The 18,587-nt window shown below is 38.2% G+C and overlaps 1 protein-coding gene across 1 annotated transcript; it reads left to right on the forward strand.

Moving 5' to 3' along the window:
* The first annotated feature begins 14,715 nt into the window (after nt 1-14,715).
* Or4c99 (olfactory receptor family 4 subfamily C member 99) lies at nt 14,716-15,630 on the forward strand. The gene is given in 1 exon segment (NM_001000650.1): nt 14,716-15,630. A coding segment is annotated over 1 exon segment (915 nt).
* The last annotated feature ends 2,957 nt before the right edge of the window (nt 15,631-18,587 follow it).

Raw genomic sequence — 18,587 nt, forward strand, 5'->3', positions numbered from 1 at the left:
CTGATAAACACCTTCAGCAAAGTGGCTGGGTAGAAAATTAACTCAAATAAATCAGTAGCCTTCTTCTACACAAAAGAGAAACAAGCCAAGAAAGAAATTAGGGAAAGCACACCCTTCATAACAGTCCCAAATAATATAAAATACTTTAGTGTGACTTTCACCAAGCAAGTAAAGATCTGTATGATAACAAGTCCAACCCTCTGAAAAAAGAAATTGAAGAAGACCTCAGAAGATGGAAAGTTCTCCCTGCTCATGGATTGGTGGGATTAAAATCGTAAAAATGTCCATTTACCTAAAGCGATCTACAGATTCAAGCAATCCCCATCAAAATACCAATTCAATTCTTCAGAGATTTAGACAGAACAATTTGCAAATTCATCTGGATTAACAAAAAACCCAGGATAGCTAAAACTTTCAACAATTAAAGGACTTCTGGGGGAATCACTATCCCTGAACTCAAGCAGCATTGCAGAGCAATAGTGATAAAAAATGCATGGTATTGGTACAGAGACAGACAGATAGAACAGTGGAATAGAATTGAAGACCCAGAAATGAACCCACACACCTATTGTCACTTGATGTTTCACAAAGGATGCAAAACCATCCAATGGAAAAAAAGATAGCATTTTCAGCAAATGGTACTGGTTCAACTGGAGGTCAGCATGTAGAAGAATGCAGATCGATTCATGATTATCACCCTGTACAAAGCTTAAGTCCAAGTGGGTCAAGGACCTAAACATCAAACCAGATACACTCAAACTAATAGAATTAAAAGTGGGGAACCATCTTGAACACATGGGCACTGGAGAAAATTTCCTGAACAAAACACCAATGGCTTATGCTCTAAGATCAAGAATCGACAAATGGGATCTCATAAAACTGCAAAGCTTCTGTAAGGGAAAGGACACTGTTGTTAGAAAAAAATGGCAGTGAACAGATTGGGAAAATATCTTTGCCAATCCTACAACAGATAGAGGGCTTATATCCAAAATATACAAAGAACTCAAGAAGTTAGACCGCAGGAAGACAAATAATCCTATTAAAAATGTGGTTCAGAGCTAAACAAAGAATTCATAGCGGAGGAATGACGAATGGCTGAGAAACACCTAAAAAAATTGTTCAATATCTTTAGTCCTAAGGGAAATGCAAATCAAAACAACCCTGAGATTTCATCTCATACCAGTGAGAATGGCTAATATCAAAAACTCAAGTGACAGCAAATGCTTACGAGGAAGTGGAGAAAGAGTTACACTCCTCCATTTTTGTTGGGATTGCAGACTGGTACAACCATTCTGGAAATCATTCTGGAGGTTCCTCAGAAAATTGGACATTAAACTACCTGAGGACCCAGCTATACCTCTCTTGGGCATACACCCATAAGATGCCCCAACATATAAAATAGACACATGCTCCACTATATTCATAGCAGATTTATTTATAATAGCCAGAAGCTGGAAATAATCCAGAAGCCCTTCAACAGAGGAATGGATACAGAAAATGTGGTACATCTACACAATGGAATATTAATCAGCTATCAAAAACAGTGACTTTATGAAATTCATAGGCAAATGGATGGAACTGGAAAATATCACCCTGAGTGAGATAACCCAATCACAGAAAAACACACATGTTATGCACTCATTGATAAGTTGGCTATTAGACCAAATGCTTGAATTACCCTAGATGCACACAACACATGAAATTCAAGAAGGATGACCAAAATGTGAATGCTTCATTCCTTCTTTAAAAGGGGAATAAGAATACCATTGGCAGGGAATAGGGAGGCAAAGTTTAGAACAGAGGCAGAAGGAGCACCCCTTCATAGCCTGCCCCACATGTGGCCCATACATATACAACCACCAAACTAGAGAAGATGGATGAAGCAAAGAAGAGCAGGCTGACAGGAATCCGATGTAGATCTCTCCTGAGAGACACACCCAGCATACATCAAATACATAGGCGAATGCCAGCAGCAAACCACTGAACTGAGAATGGGAACCCCGTTGAAGGAATCAGAATAAGGACTGGAGGAGCTTTAAGGGGTTTGAGACCCCATATGAACCACAATGCTAACCAACCAGTGCTTACAAGGACTAAGCCACTACCCAAAGACTATACATGGACTGACCCTGGGCTCCAACCTCATAGGTAGCAATGAATAGCCTTTTAAGAGCACCAGTGGAAGGGGAAGCCCTTGGTCCTGCCAAGACTGAACTCCCAGTGAAAGTGATTGCTGGGGGGAGGGTAGTATTGGGGGGAGGATTGGGAGGGGAAGCACATATAGAAGGGGAGGTGGAGGGGTTAGGATGATGTTGGCCCGGATACCAGGAAGAGGAATAACAATCAAAATGTAAATAAGAAGTACTCAAGTTAATAAAGATTAAAAAAAAGAAGAAAACATCATCCTGAGTGAGGTAACCTAGTCACAAAATACACACATGTTATGCTTTCATTGATAATGGATATTGGCCTAAAAGCTTGGAATACATAAGAAAAAAATTCACAGATCATATGCAGCCCATGATGAAGGAAAATCAAATGTGGCTATTTCATTCCTTTTTAGAAGGGAGAACAAATAACTCACAGGAGGAAATTCAGGGACAAAAAGTAGATATGGAACTGAAATAATGGTCATCCAGAGACTGTGTTACCTGGTGATCAATTCCTTATGCAGCCAGAAAACCCAGTCAATAATTGCTGATGCCAAGAAGTGTTTGCTGACAGGAGTCAGATATGGGTACATCGTGAGAGGCTCTGCAAGACCCCTAGTGATACAGATGAGGATGGTGGCATGTAACATTTGGACTGAACAAGGGTACCCCAATAGTGGAGTTAGAGAAAGACTGAAGGATCTATGCAACACCATAGTAAGAATAACAATATCTACCAACAAGACACCACCATAGATCCTGGCGACTAAACCACCAAACAATAATTACACGTAAATGGATCCCTGTCTCCATCCACATATGTAGCAGAGGATGTCATTGTCCAATATCAAAAAAGGATAAGTCCTTGTTCTTGTGAAGGTTTATTTTCCCAATGTAGGGAAATGCCAGGGTGGTGAGTTCGGAGTGGGTGGGTGGGAGAGGGTGCATTTTTGTACATGCAGGGGGAGAGAAAAGGGGATATGAGAGGGGAAAAAGGAGATAAGTTTTGAAATATAAATACATAAAGAATACAAGAAAAATAAAATTAAAAAAATATATGAGCCTTTTTGAATGGTCTGTTTCTCAGAAAAAAAGATTACATTGACAAAAAGCACAGTGAGAGAAATATACAGTAGTTTGGTCATGTCATGGTAAAGTAGGAGATGCAAGGTAAAAATAGCGTCTAGAATTTTTTCCTCGTGATTCAGAAATATATTGTAAATGCTTGCATTACATAATGATGTCACTGCTTTTTCATACAACAAATGTTTTATTCCTGTTTGAATCTGATAGATACTGCAAGCCAGCAGGCAATCTCCTTGTCATCTTTAGTCTATGAGCTTCCAGCCTGCAAAGGCAAGCTCAGAATTCCTCAGAAAGTATTATATCTGTCTCCTTACTGAATCTCCCAAGAGCAGAATGCATATCCAACTTTACTAGGTAAATTAAGTGAAATATAATGTTAGCCTTTTTAAAATAAATAACTTAGGACCCTGTCTAAGTAAAACTCAAGGGTTGCATGGAAAGCCAATAGTGAACATTAAATTAATTGGAGAGAAAATTAAAGATATTCTTTAAAATCATGGAGAAGTCAAAGCTGACCTATTATTTAATATACTACTTGAAATTCTATCTAGAGAAACAAGACAACAATATATCAAGAGTATAAATCCAGGTATTCCCATTTGCCAATGATATTTCTATATACATAAGCAAACCTCCAAAATCTACAATAGAACTGCTGATAACTGTAACAAGTGGGTATATTAACTCAAAACCTGTAGTCCTCATTTGTTCAAATAATAAAGGGCTGAGATGTAAATTAGGAAACAGAACACAAATTATATAAAATATCTGGCCATAACTTTAACCAAAAAAGTGATATCCACTCATCACTTTTGTAGTTAGAGTTATTGTACCCACCAAAACTAGATAAAATGGATGAAGCTAAGAAGTGCATGCTGACAGGAACCAGATATAGATTTCTCCTGAGAGACAGAGCCCTAACATTCAAATACAGAGGCTATTGCTAGCAGCAAACCACTGAACTGAGAGTAGGATCCCTGTTGGAGCAATTAGAGTAAGGACTGAAAGAGCTGAAGGGGCTTGAGACCCCATAAGACCAACAATGCCAACCAGCCAGAGCTTCCAGGGACTAAACACGACCCAAAGACTACACATGGACTGACCCTTGGCTCTAACTACATAGGTAGCAGAGAATATCCTTGTTGGAGCACCAGTGTTAGGGGAAGCCCATGGTCCTGCCAAGGTTGGACTCTCAATGTAAAGGATTGTTGGGGGGTTGGTAATGGGGGGTTGATGGGGAGGGGAACACCCACTTAGTAGGGGAGTATGAGGGGTTAGGTCACTGATGGACAGGAAACTGGGAAAGGGAATAATGTTTGAAATCTAAATAAGAAATACCCAATTTAATAAAGATGGGGTAAAAGAGAAAAGAGTGAGAGATCTTTGTGACAAGAAGTTCAAGTTTCAGAACAAAGAAATTGAAGATGATATTAGAAGGTGGAAAAATCTATGCTCTTGAATCACTATGATTAACATAGTAAAAATGGCCATTTTACCAAAAACAATGCACAGATTCAATGCAATACCAATCAAAACCCTAAAACAATTGTTACAGACCTTGAAAAACGATTTCTCTCCTTCATATGGAAAGTAAGAGAAAAACAAAACAAACAAACACAGAAGGATAGCCAAACAAGCCTAAACAATAAAAGAATGTCTGGACAAATCACCATCCCACACGTCAAAGCTCTACTATAGAGCAGTAGTGCTAAAAACTGCGTAGCATTTGTAAAGAATCAGAGAGATCAATCAATCAAATAGCATCAAAGACCAGAAAATAAGCCCACTTGGTTTTTGACAAAGAAAAAAAGAAAATTCAGTGAAAAAAAAAAGATAGTATATTCAAAAAAATGGGCTTGGTATGCTGGATGGATTTATCACCTTATCCAAAACTCAAGTCCATGTGGATGAAGGACATCAACATAAAACTGGATATATTAAACCTAATAGAAGAGAAAGCGGGAAAGAACCTCAATGCATTGGTGCAGAAGTCACTTTCCTGAACTCAAAACCAATGGCTCAGGCCCTAGTTTAAAAATTGAGAATGGAACCTCATGAAACTGCAAAGTTTCTATAAGGCAAAGGACTCTGCTAGTAGGATGAAAAGGCTGCCAACAGTTTGGAGAAAGATCTTCACTAACACTACATCCAGTAGATGGCTATTATCCAAAATATATAAAGAACTCAATAAGTTAGACTCCAACAAACTAAATAACCCAATTAAAATTGGGGCATGGAACTAAACAGAATTCTCAACAGAGTAGCAACTTCAACTTGAAGAAATGTTCAACATCCTTTTTCATCTAGTTACTGCAAACCAAAACAACCCTGAGATTTCACTTTACACCTATCATCTTGGCTAACATAAAAATCTCAAGGGACAGCACATCCTGGCAGAATATGTGGATAAAGGAGAAAACTCCTCTATTCCTGGTGGTACTTCAAACATTTATAACCACTTTAGAAATCAATCCCTTTCTTAGAAGATTGAAAATAGTTCTACTGGGCATATACCCAAAAGCAGCACCACCATACCACAAGGACAAGGGCTTCACTGTATTTTTAACAGCTTTATCCTTAATAGGCAGAAATGGGAACAACAAAGATGACTGTCAACTGAAGAACACAGAAAATGTAATTCATTTACACAATGGAATACTGTGCAGCTATTAAAAGGATGGACATCATGTATTTTGCAGACAAACAGATGAAACTTGAAAATATCATCCTGAGTGAGGTTACACAGACCCAGAAGGACATTCATGGTATGTATTCATTGATAAGTATTACTATGGAATACCCAGGCTACACCCTCCATACTCAAGAAAGTTAAACAAAAAGGAATGCCCAAACAAGGATGCTTAGAAGGGGAAACAATATAATCATAGGAGCAAAGGAAGAGAGGGGAGGGAAAGTTGAATGGGTAAGCATGATTGATATCAGCTCATATTCACTTTTAATCCTGTAAAATCTATTGGCACATGTTATGTTCAATTCACTGATGTGGAATCTTTGCATCTTTTTATTTCTTTATTGTACACTGGCGTGTAACAGACTGAATTTTGACTTGAGGTACCTGCAGACTTATTTGTAAAGCATGGAGTCAGAAAAAGAGTTGGTGTTGGCTGTGTGAATAGAGAGTCAGTTAGCATTGACCCTGCTGAGACAGAGTCTGATGCTGATGGTAGCAGTGTCAGGATCTGGCATATACTTTTTGTTTACAATCAATCCTATATGTTTGATGTAAGAGCAAATCCAAAGAATAAAAGTAAGAAAAAGCCCTACTTCAATCATAGAACACTCTTCATCTGTAGTTTTTTTTTATACTTTCCTGAAAATGCTAAAGTGTCCTGGCTTATCTCATGATCGTCATCCTCTGATGCTTACTGACAATGACATTATGTTACTTATGATGGCAATTCTTCTCATAATTATAAAAGACATAATTGCTGAAAGAGAAAAAGTGGTTAGAACACGTGGAGCACAAAGCCTTGGCTTTTCGTCCTGGGTATTGTTTAGTGGTCATTTGATAAACACAGCCAGAATTTGTAATATATGCAGACTGGAATGATACAAACTTGCCAGATCCATGTGTGGCAAAACTGAATAAATTAACAACACTCACACAAGGACAGGAGTATGTGCTAGAGATGACATGACTCAATAAATACACAAAAAGCTTATAACAAATATGTATTTGTAAATTATGCACTTGACTATAAAATCTAGACAGGCTTTGCTGAGGAAATCATGTTTGCATTGGGCTCACCATAGAAAAAATATGGAGTAGATGTATTAGAAAAGGAAAAATCATCAGGATGTACCATGTAGTACTTTTATTAAAAAAAAAAGTCCTTTTAGGCGTGTTTACATGGAGTGCATGGAGTGCACAGATAAGACATAGCTGGAACAATGATGCTGAAAGCCATAGTGTCTCAACCACTGTGTTTTGAAACAGTAGTAATTGTACAGCATATGAATCATTTGATTTCACATGCCCACACGTCCATTTAAAACAATGATAGAAATGAGGCAAAAAGGAAGAGCATTTATAAAAAGTGAAAGCAAAAAAGAAAATTTAAGTGCTGGTACTTGTTTTCTGATTAAACACATAGGAAAGGCATATGCCTAAAAACCATTGTGGTTTTTTAAATAATTCCTAGCATTACATACACGTGTATGTGATATATGCAAGAAAATAATATATACAAGTACGGTAGACACAGAGGTATAAAAATGAAGATAAAGTTCAATATGTTGATATGTATATTTGTATATATGTATGACAATATGATTTATTATATTTGTTCCATTCAATTTTATGACTTTAAAAAGTAATAATGGTAAAATACCATGCCAAAGGACCCATAATCTAAACAATAAAACTGTCTTTTAAAAGTAGAGGAACAATATTCTATTTTGCTGATTGTCTAGAAAGTAGTTGAGTATGAGTACTTCTAGACTTCTCAAGATGGGTACTACAGTGAAGTCAGACTTAGGAAGTCCTGCAGTGCCTGTTTGCATTTCATGGTCCTCAGCTTCAATGACACTAATAGACTTACATTATAATTCTGTATATATTTATTTGCTGAACCATGTCATCCCTAGTACTGATTTCTTTCAGTATTGTTCAAATGTTTTTTTTTTTTATTCTGTTTTGCTGCACTGTGCATAATAAGGCAAGGTTAAGTTACACTAGTCTGCACACATACCAAAACCTCTTATCATACAGCTTCCAGATCCTACCCAGATGCAGAAGACTTTGTTTTCCAACACCTGCATTTTTGCATGGCAAAGTTAAATTTATTTTTCTTACATGAAAGAACAGGCAAAAAATATCATTAGCAAGTAGATGCTGGAATCTTGAATGATGTAGTCCCTTCATTACAGTTAATCCCATCAGGGACATAAAAAAAATTTGTAAAATTCCACAATAACTAGTGATAATTTTTATTTCAGGAAATTCATGAATCTTTGCTTCAATTTTTATTACATTTATGTCTGTCTGTCTGCTCTCTCTCTCTCTCTCTCTCTCTCTCTCTCACTCTGTGTGAGTGTGTGTGTGTTTGCACATGTGTGTGTGTGTGTTTCATAGAATGTCTGTGAAAGTCACAGGACTTCTTACAGGAATAAGTGTCTCCTTCATCATGTAGGTATGGGATCAAATTTAGGTCATATAACTTGATAACAACACCTTTACCTGGGAAGTATCTCACCAAGTCCTGGTGAATCAATCTTAATAGTCACGTTCATATGTATGTTGTCCTCCAGTTTTATAGTATAATCATGGAAAGAGATCAAAAATTCATTACCTTTCTTTTATAAATTTCTTCTAAGAAACTTCTTATATCTCTAAAACTTTCTACTGTTTTTGGAGTCTGCTACACAGAGGTAGTTGCATTAATTTATTTGCGTGGAAATGTATTTTCATTCTCATGCCCATTAAATGCGATTTAATTTCTTTCATTATAAAATTACTTCTCTCTAATTTCATATCACTGGAGTCTACATTATTGCAGATGTTCTGTTTCAATTTCCCCTTCATTATAGAGATTCTGTTGTCGCTGAGCTATGCAGTGCTATGCAGCTTTGATCTTTGTGTTTATTTAATCAATATAACCTTAAATGTCATTTTATCTTGTGGTAACCACAGAGAAACTATTAAGATCATCAAGGATAATTTTTTCTGCCACTTTGGAGAGAAAAATTTAGATTTAAACAATGTAAAAATTGAGCAATTAAACCACTTTAAATAAAAGTTTTATGAAATGGAAGGCTGTACTTGAGGAATGACAGTAACCAAACCAGTGGAACAGGAGAGCATAGCCACATGTCTGCATAGTTTGGTTTATATTGAGTCAACTAATCTTTATAGAAACCCAATAGAGACAGATTGTTGAAATACACACAATTACATATGGATATTGTGATGTTTTAGCTTTATATCTTCATGGTCAGAGAAATGGTGATTGATTGTGCTTGTCAGGGTGGCAAACACCTCTAACTCACCTTACAGGTTACATGATAATCGGGCTGCAAACTGACCCCTGTAATTTGAGGAATAAATTAATTTATTGAAGTAATTTGAAGTTCCTCTGTGAGCATTATATAACGTGAGAAATTATTCTTTCCTATCTAAAGATGGTTTCTTTTCTTTTTTAAAAAAATATTCATTTATTTTATATATACAAGTACACTGTTGCTGTCTTCACGCACACCAGAAGAGGATGTTGGAGTCCATTACAGATGTTTGTGAACCCCCATGTGGTTGCTGAAAATTGAAATCAGGACCTCTAGAAGAGCAGTTCATGCTCTTTTTTTTTCTCCATCTTTATTAACTTGGGTATTTCTTATTTATATTTCGATTGTTATTCCCTTTCCCGGTTTCTGGGCCAACATCGCCCTAACCCCTACGCCTCTCCTTCTATATGGGTGTTCCCCTCCCCATCCTCCCCCATTACCTGCCTTCCTCCCAACAATCACGTTCACTGGTTGTCAGTCTTGGCAGGACTAAAGGTTTCCCCTTCCACTGGTGCTCTTACTAGGCTATTCATTGCTGCCTATGCAGTTGGAGTCCAGGGTCAGTGTATGTATAGCCTTGGGTAGTGGCTTAGTCCCTGGAAGCTCTGGTTGGTTGGCACTGTTCATATGGGGTCTCGAGCCCTGTCAAGCTCTTCCAGTCCTTTCTCTAATTCCTTCAACAGGGGTCCCGTTCTCAGTTCAGTGGTTTGCTGCTGGCATTCGCCTATGTATTTGCTGTATTCTGGCTGTGTCTCTCAGGAGAGATCTACATCCGGTTCCTATTAGCCTGCACTTCTTTGCTTCATCCATCTTATCTAGTTTGGTGGCTGTATATGTATGGGCAACATGTGAGGCAGGGTCTGAATGGGTGTTCCTTCTGCCTCTGTTCTACACTTTGCCTCCGTATTCCCTCCCAAGGTTATTCTTGTTCCCCTTTTTTAAGGAGTGAAGCATTTGCATTTTGGTCATCCTTCGTAAGTTTCATGTGTTCTGTGCATCTAGGGTAATTCGAGAATTTGGGCTAATATCCACTTATCAAGGAGTGCATACCGTGTGTGTTTTTCTGTGATTGGGTTGCCTCACCCAGGATGATATTTTCAAGTTCCATCCATTGGCCTAAGACTTTCATAAAGACATCATTTTTGACAGCTGTGTTCCCCCTTCTAATAAAGACTGAAGCCTCCTTATTTTCGCTGTCCTTCTTGAGCTTCATGTGGTCTGTGGATTGTACCTTGGATAATCTGAACCTTTGGGCAATATTCACTTATCAATGAATACAAACCATGCGATTTTTTATGTGTGTGAGTGCATGCGTGTGTGTGTGTGTGTGTGTGTGTGTGTGTGTGTGTGTGTGTGTGTGCATGAGAGAGAGAGAGAGAGAGAGAGAGAGAGAGAGAGAGAGAGAGAGAGAGAGAAAGAGAGATTAGGTTATCTCAATCAGGATGATACTTTCCAGTTCCATCGATTAGCTTAAGAATTTCATGAAGGCATTGTTTTTAAAAGCAGTATAGTACTCCATCCTGTAAATGTATCACAATATCTGTATCCATTCCTCTGTGTAGGGCATCTGGGTTCTTTCCAGCTTCTACAAATTATAAATAAGGTTCCTATTATCATAGTGGAGCATGTATCCTTGTTATTTTGGAGCATCTTTTGGGTGTATGCCCAGGAGTGGTATAGCTGGGTCCTCAGGTAGTACTATATCTAATTTTCTAAGTAACCTCCAGATTGATTTCCAGAGTGGTTGTACCAGCTTGCAATCTAACCAACAATGGAGGAGTGTTCCTCTCTCTCTCCATCCTCATCAGCTTCTGTTTTCACCTTAATATTTTTACCTTAGGCATTCTCATAGGTATGAGGTGGTATCTCAGGTTTGTTTTGATTTGCATTTCCCTGATGCAACTAAGGGTGTTGAACATTTCTTTAGGTGCTTCTCAGCCATGTGATATTCGCCAGCTCAGGATTCTATGTTAATCTCTGTATCCCATTTTATAATAGGGTTTTTTTGACTGACTCTCTGTAGTCTAACTTTTTGAGTTCTTTGTATATATTGTATATTAGCCATCTACTGGATGTAGAATTGATAAAGATATTTTCCCAAACTGTGAGCTGTGGTTTAGACATAATGACAGTGCACATTGCCTTACAGAAGCTTTGCAATTTTATTAGGTCCCTTTGTTCATATAGATCTTAAAGCTTAAGCCATCAGTGTTCTGTTCAGAAATTTTCTCCCAGTGCCCATGTGTTTGAGGCTCTTCTCCACATTTTTTCAATTAGTTTGAATATATTTGGTTATGTAGAGGTTCTTGATGCACTTGAACTTGAGCTTTGTACAGGGAGTTAAAAATGTACCAATTAGCATTCTTCTACAGGCTGACCACCTGCATCATTTGTTGAGGATGCTATCTTTTTTCCACTGGATAGTTTTAGCTCTTTTATCAAAGATCAAATGTCTGTAGCTGTGTGGGTTCATTTCTGAGTCTTCAACTTTATCCCATCGATATACTTGCCTATCTCTTTACCAATATCATATAGTTTTTATCACTATTGCTCTGTGCTACAGCTTGATGTCAGGGATGGTGATTCCCTCAGAAGGTCTTTTATTGTTAAGTATTGCTCTTGCTATCCTGATTTTTTTATTCAAATTCATTTATTTGCACATTGCTCTTTGTAACTCTATGAAGAATTGAGTTGCAATTTTGATGGGGATTGTAATAAATGTGTAGATTGTTTTTGGCAAGATGGCCATTTTTTAAATTATTAGTCTTACCAATCCATGATAATGGGAGGTCTCTCTGTCTTCTGAGATTGTCCCCACTTATATTGTTTGCTTTGGTGATAACATAATAACAATCAATCTTTCAAAAATAAATTAATATTGAAGTTATATAAAGATTGAAAAATATTTACTAATGATGATATTTCATTTAGCATCAGTTACAATTATTTATGCTTAACAATTCGTTATCTTTTGAAGTTATTTATAAAGTAAAATTAGAAGCAGCATAAGTCTCTTGAACAAATATATTATTATTACTATTACTATTATTAAAGTGTTATAGTATTAAACTTAAATTGATATTTATGACTGTTAAGTATGAAAGCATGTTGCCATTGAAATGACTCACCAGGTAAAGATTGCTCCCATGCCTAACAAGCTGAATCGATTCCCTGGACCCAAAAGGTAGATGGAGAGAATTATTATTTTTGCCTTTAAATGACTGTGATGCCACAAATGCACATTCACATACATACTCTAACACAGTGTACATGTACATGCACGCACAAACACTTACACACACACATATACACGCAAAAGGTGAGAGAGGGGTAAACACATAAAGAAATGAGGAAGTATGTTACAAACATACTAAAAATTTTATAAAAATTCAAGGAAAAATTAGGCAGAAGTTTTATATGGAGGACATCTTTCAGTCACATATGACACAAATGTTTGAATACACATCAAAAAGAAACCTTAATAAAATCTAATGTTGCAGCAAATGAATTTTTCATGTAAAATGGAATAATATATGTATAGAACACATTTTTTAAGTAACATTTTTCATTTTTTTAAAAAAATTTTTTAATGGGATGTAAAAGTTACAGCTAGCAAATGCCATTTTTCTAAAAAAAAAACCATATAATGAAAACATTATAGTAAATTCCTGGGATCATACCAAACTTAAAGTATTCCAAACCATTATGTTTTCACAATAAAATGTTATACTGAATAAAGAGGTAATATTAAAATTGTAATAAATGCACTTTTGTAAAGTATAACTTATACAGGGGTAAAGGAGACAGGGAAAATAGAAACAAAGAGGTAGTGAATAGAGTTGAGATTTTTCTTATAATGGAATCAATAGGCTTAGTGGTTCATTGAATTAAGTAGTACTATTCATATTACAGAGCACAAAGAAAGAATCAGCAAGAATCATCCATAGGTCTACATGTACATGTAAATATATGCATGGATAAAATACTTATTCCTTTTCAAAACACTCCAAATGGGTAAAGAAAATGCTTGAACTCATACCCTCCCAACACATCCAATGGGCACATATGCTTTTCCTAAGTTACCTAATAAACACATCACCTTTTCTTTTCTTTATCTTTTTTTATTTTATTGGTTATTTTATTTATTTAATATTTCAAATGTTATCTACCTTCTCGGGTTCTTCTCTACAAATCCCATATTCTATTCCCCCAAGCACCTGCTTCTATGGGGGTACTCTCCCATCCATCCATTCCTGCCTCACTCTGCTAGCATTCACCTATACTGTGGCATAGAGCCTTCATAGGACCAAGGGCCTCCACTCACACTAATATCATGTAAGACCATCCTCTGCTTGATATTCAGCTGGAGCCTTGTGTCCCTCCATGTGTACTCTTTGGTTGGTGGTTTAGTTCCTGGGAGCTCTGGGCATTCATGTTGGTTGATATTTCTGTTCTTCCTATGGTGTGACAAAACCATTCAGCTCCTTCAATCCTTCCCTAACTCCTCCATTGGGGTTCCCATGCTCAGTTACATGGTTGGCTGGAAACAACCACATCTTTATTGATCCAGCTCTGGCAGAGACTCTTGGGAACGGTTATATCAGGCTCCTGTCAGCAAGCACTTCTTGGCATCAGCCATAATAACTGAGTCTGAAGATTGCATATATAATAGATCCCAAGGTGGGGAGGTCTCAGGATGCCCTTTCCTTCAGTTTCTGCTCCATTCATTTTCCCTAAATTTCCTTTAGACAGGAGCAATTCTGGTTAATAATATTGAGATGCATAGGTAGCCCTATCCCTCACCTCCCTCAATCTGGGGCCATGCCTAACCTCTGAATTTGTCTCTACAGGTTCTCTCTCCCCTTTGTTGGGCATTAGAGCTAATGTCATCGCCATTGGTCATTTAACCTCTTGCTTTCCTGGTATCTGTGACTTTCTGGTGGCTACACATGGTTACGCATTGCCACTGCTACACACCTATGTTCAATTTCTTGACACTGTTTACATCTCCTCTGTCTTCTCTCACATCTTGTCCTGTCCTACATTTTCTCTCCTCCTCCTCTCTCTCTGAATTACATCCCTCCCTTTATCTTTCATATTTATTTTCTTTCCCCTTTTAATTAGGATTGAAGCATCAATACTTTCTCAAATAAAGTACGAATTCTATACTTTGAAATATCAACAGCAATCAAGGTACCTGAAAAACATTCATGTTTTTCTTTCCTGAAATTCAGTCTTTGGTCCAGACCAGTAAGCTGAGTCAATGGGAAATCTCATTGGGATATAGGTATCTATGTTGAAATTTTAAAAGATTCTTCGGTGACTTCAAAGGCAGATGAGAATAAAAGCATAGGGTAGAATCAAGGAATTTCAACATCTAGACATCAATCACAATGTGACATTTCTTTGCTTACAGGTTAAATATTTTCAGCCACTTCTAAAAAATGCAGCCACTGATATGATGCATAACAACAGTGTGACTGAATTCATTTTGTTGGGGTTGACTCAGGATTCAGAAAAACAGAAGGCAATATTTGGAGTCTTCTTGATTCTTTATCTTATGACATTACTGGGGAACTTTCTCATTGTGGTGACCATTAAGATGAGTCACACACTTAGCAGTCCCATGTACTTTTTCCTCTTCTATTTGTCTTTTGCTGATGCTTGCTTCTCTACAACTACAGCACCTCGATTGATCGTGGACTTACTCTTCCAGAAAAAAGTTATTACCTACAATGAATGTATGACTCAGCTCTTTGCAGCCCACTTCTTTGGGTGCATGGAGATCTTTGTGCTTATCCTCATGGCCTTTGACCGCTATGTAGCAATTTGTAAGCCGCTAAGGTACACTATTATAATGAACCAACGCATCTGTGGTATATTGGTAATTCTTGCCTGGTTAGGGTCTTGTATCCACTCTTTAGCACAGATTTTCTTGGCTTTAATATTACCATTCTGTGGTCCAAATGTAATTGATCACTTTTTCTGTGATTTGCAGCCCTTGATGAAACTTGCCTGCATGGATACCTATGTGATAAATTTGCTAGTTGTGTCTAATAGTGGTGCCATATGCACGATAAGTTTCATAGTGCTTCTTATCTCCTATATTGTAATCTTATACTCCCTGAGAAACCACAGTGCAGAAGGAAGACGAAAGGCCTTGTCTACATGTACTTCTCATTTCATTGTTGTGGTCATATTTTTTGGTCCCTGTATATTTATATATACAAGACCACTAATCACTCTACCAATAGATAAAATGTTGTCTGTGTTTTATACAATAGGGACACCTTTGCTCAATCCTCTTATCTATACTCTGAGGAATGCAGAAGTAAAAAATGCCATGAAAAAAGTATGGTGTAGTAAAGTATGACTGCCATTGATAAATAAATGTGAGGTTTATAAAATATTGCACCTTATGAGGCTAATTTCGATCAGACACAGGATAGCCACAGTATTTCGAAGATTGTATATTTGAGATATCTGTGTAGGCATGTATAAATAATATTCTGGGGCCACGGAAGTAGAATAAGTGGTAAATGTATTTGCAACAACCCTGATAACTTGAGTGAATTGAGTATAATCCCTGAAAACTATATTGTTAAGGAAGAATATAAACTTCTGTAATTGTTACCTCACCTATCATGTTATGTACATATCCATAAATATAAATACAAAGTTGCTACAACCAATGAAAATTTAAAATTAGTGTCAGTTTTAAACGTCATGTATGTTGAAATTTAATAATTAGTCATGCATGTATATGATATGAATATTTTAAACCTGAAATAGACTATCCCATGAGTTCTAGAAATAATGAGAGGGAAGAGGATTGGTTTGTTGGCTTTAAAGAGTACATGAAAATTCAGAATTCATATTATCAGAATGAAAGACAGAACTGGAGTCTATCCCCTTTCATTGTTCATTCTACCTTCATGTAGAAAAAGAAAAAAAGACCTGTTTACCTGTGGGGAGCGTGTGTGGCGGCAATCCCAAGATGGCACCCGGGACTGCTGCCAAGTCTTATGACTAGCACCTGACTTCCTCATACACCCAAAAGTAAGCCACGCCCATCGTGAGAGCTGCACAGGGGCACCATGACACAAGATCAGGCCATTTGGCATGGACCTATGAACTGAGACTATGTAAAATGTACGGATGGGGCGTGGTTATGGGTTTTTTAGTAGGGAGTGTGTTTTGGGGGTAGGAGATTGCTGCTTGCAGGCAGAAAGAAAGGTTCCTGAATAAACTGCTTTGAGAAGAAGGTCGTGGTGTCGCTCCTTTCTGCGGGACGGAGATGGAGACGACAAGTGGTGGCCCATACAGGGACATTCATTCAGAACACATAGCAGTCAGGGTGGCTAGCTGGTAAGTTCCCAGGTAAGTGGGACGAGCTAAGCTCTCGGGTTGAGACTATAAGGTTCCTGGTTTTGGGACAAATTGCATCAAGCACAATGGGGAACTCGACCTCCGCTCAGACAGTTCACCAGGCCCTCAAGGATTTGTTGAAAGTGAAAAGGAATCGGATTAAAGAAAGACATAGAGGAGAATTTTTTAAAAGCTATGGACCAAGTTGCTCCATGGTTTCCTGTAACAGGACACCTGACAATGCCTAGTTGGGAAAAATTAGGGAAAGACTTGAGGTTTGCCGAGGAGCAGGGGGTTTTACCAAAAAGAGTAATGGATTATGGAAATTAGTGAAAAATTGCATAGGAGACGAGGAAAGATGTAGTGCAGAGCTAAAAAAGGGCAATGAGGTGATAAGTCAGGTTAGAGAGGAACGCTCCCAAAAACGGAGACCGAGGGAACTTCTAGCGAGGGAAATATGTCAGAAGACGATCTGGAGAGCATTGCAGACAGCTTAGAGAAAGTAAAACTGAAGGTAGAGCCATCAGCTCCGGGGCCGCCTCATCCACCGCCATATGATCCAGGCAGGGTAGAAGGACATAGTCTACACCAGGAAACCTGGAGGGAACTGCGAGCCCAATGCTTCCCTGTATTTCAGGATGGGCAGGGCAATAACACACGTGAGCCGCTAGATTGGAAGATTGTCCAAAGACTGGCAGAAGGAGTTCGCACATACTGTGTTACCGCTGCTTATGTAGTGGCACAGTTAGAATTCTTACATCACTTTTGTATGACTCCTAGTGACTGGCAGAATCTGGCTCATGCCTGTCTGATATCAGGCCAGTATTTGGACTGGAACCATACTTTATTGAGTTTGCTGCTGAGCAGGCTGTGGTCAACACTCGTAAAGGGCAGCAAGTTTGGGATCAGGACATGTTGCTAGGACAAGGGAGATTTGCGCCAGCTCAGATCAATTATCCTCTTCAAGTAAGTGAACAAATCAACACCATAGGGACCAGGGCATGGAAATCCCTCCCTCATAGAGGAGAGGTGAGTGGAACACTCCTCCATTGTTGGTGGGATTGCAGACTGGTACAACCATTCTGGAAATCAGTCTGGAGGTTCCTCAGAATATTGGACATTGAACTGCCTGAGGATCCAGCTATACCTCTCTTGGGCATATACCCAAAAGATGCCCCAACATATAAAAAAGACACGTGCTGCACTATGTTCACCACAGCCTTATTTATAATAGCCAGAAGCTGGAAAGAACTCAGATGCCCTTCGACAGAGGAATGGATACAGAAAATGTGGTACATCTACACAATGGAATATTACTCAGCTATCAAAAACAATGACTTTATGAAATTCATAGGCAAATGGTTGGAACTGGAAAATATCATCCTGAGTGAGGTAACCCAATCACAGAAAGACACACATGGTATGCACTCATTGATAAGTGGCTATTAGCCCAAATGCTTGAATTACCCTAGATGCATAGAACACATGAAACTCAAGACGGATGATCAAAATGTGAATGCTTCACTCCTTCTTTAAAAGGGGAACAAGAATACCCTTGGCAGGGAATAGAGAGGCAAAGATTAAAACAGAGACAGAAGGAACACCCATTCAGAGCCTCCCCCACATGTGGCCCATACATATACAGCCACCCAATTAGACAAGATGGATGAAGCAAAGAAGTGCAGGCAGACAGGAACCGGATGCAGATCTCTCCTAAGAGACACAGCCAGAATACAGCAAATACAGAGGCGAATGCCAGCAGCAAACCACTGAACTGAGAACAGGACCCCCGTTGAAGGAATCAGAGAAAGAACTGGAAGAGCTTGAAGGGGCTCGAGACCCCATATGAACAACAACGCCAAGCAACCAGAGCTTCCAGGGACTAAGCCACTACCTAAAGACTATACATGGACTGACCCTGGACTCTGACCTCATAGGTAGCATTGAATATCCTAGTAAGAG

The sequence above is a fragment of the Rattus norvegicus genome, chromosome 3 (assembly GCF_021556685.1).
Source record: "Rattus norvegicus strain SHRSP/BbbUtx chromosome 3, alternate assembly SHRSP_T2T, whole genome shotgun sequence".
Classification (NCBI taxonomy): domain Eukaryota; kingdom Metazoa; phylum Chordata; class Mammalia; order Rodentia; family Muridae; genus Rattus; species Rattus norvegicus.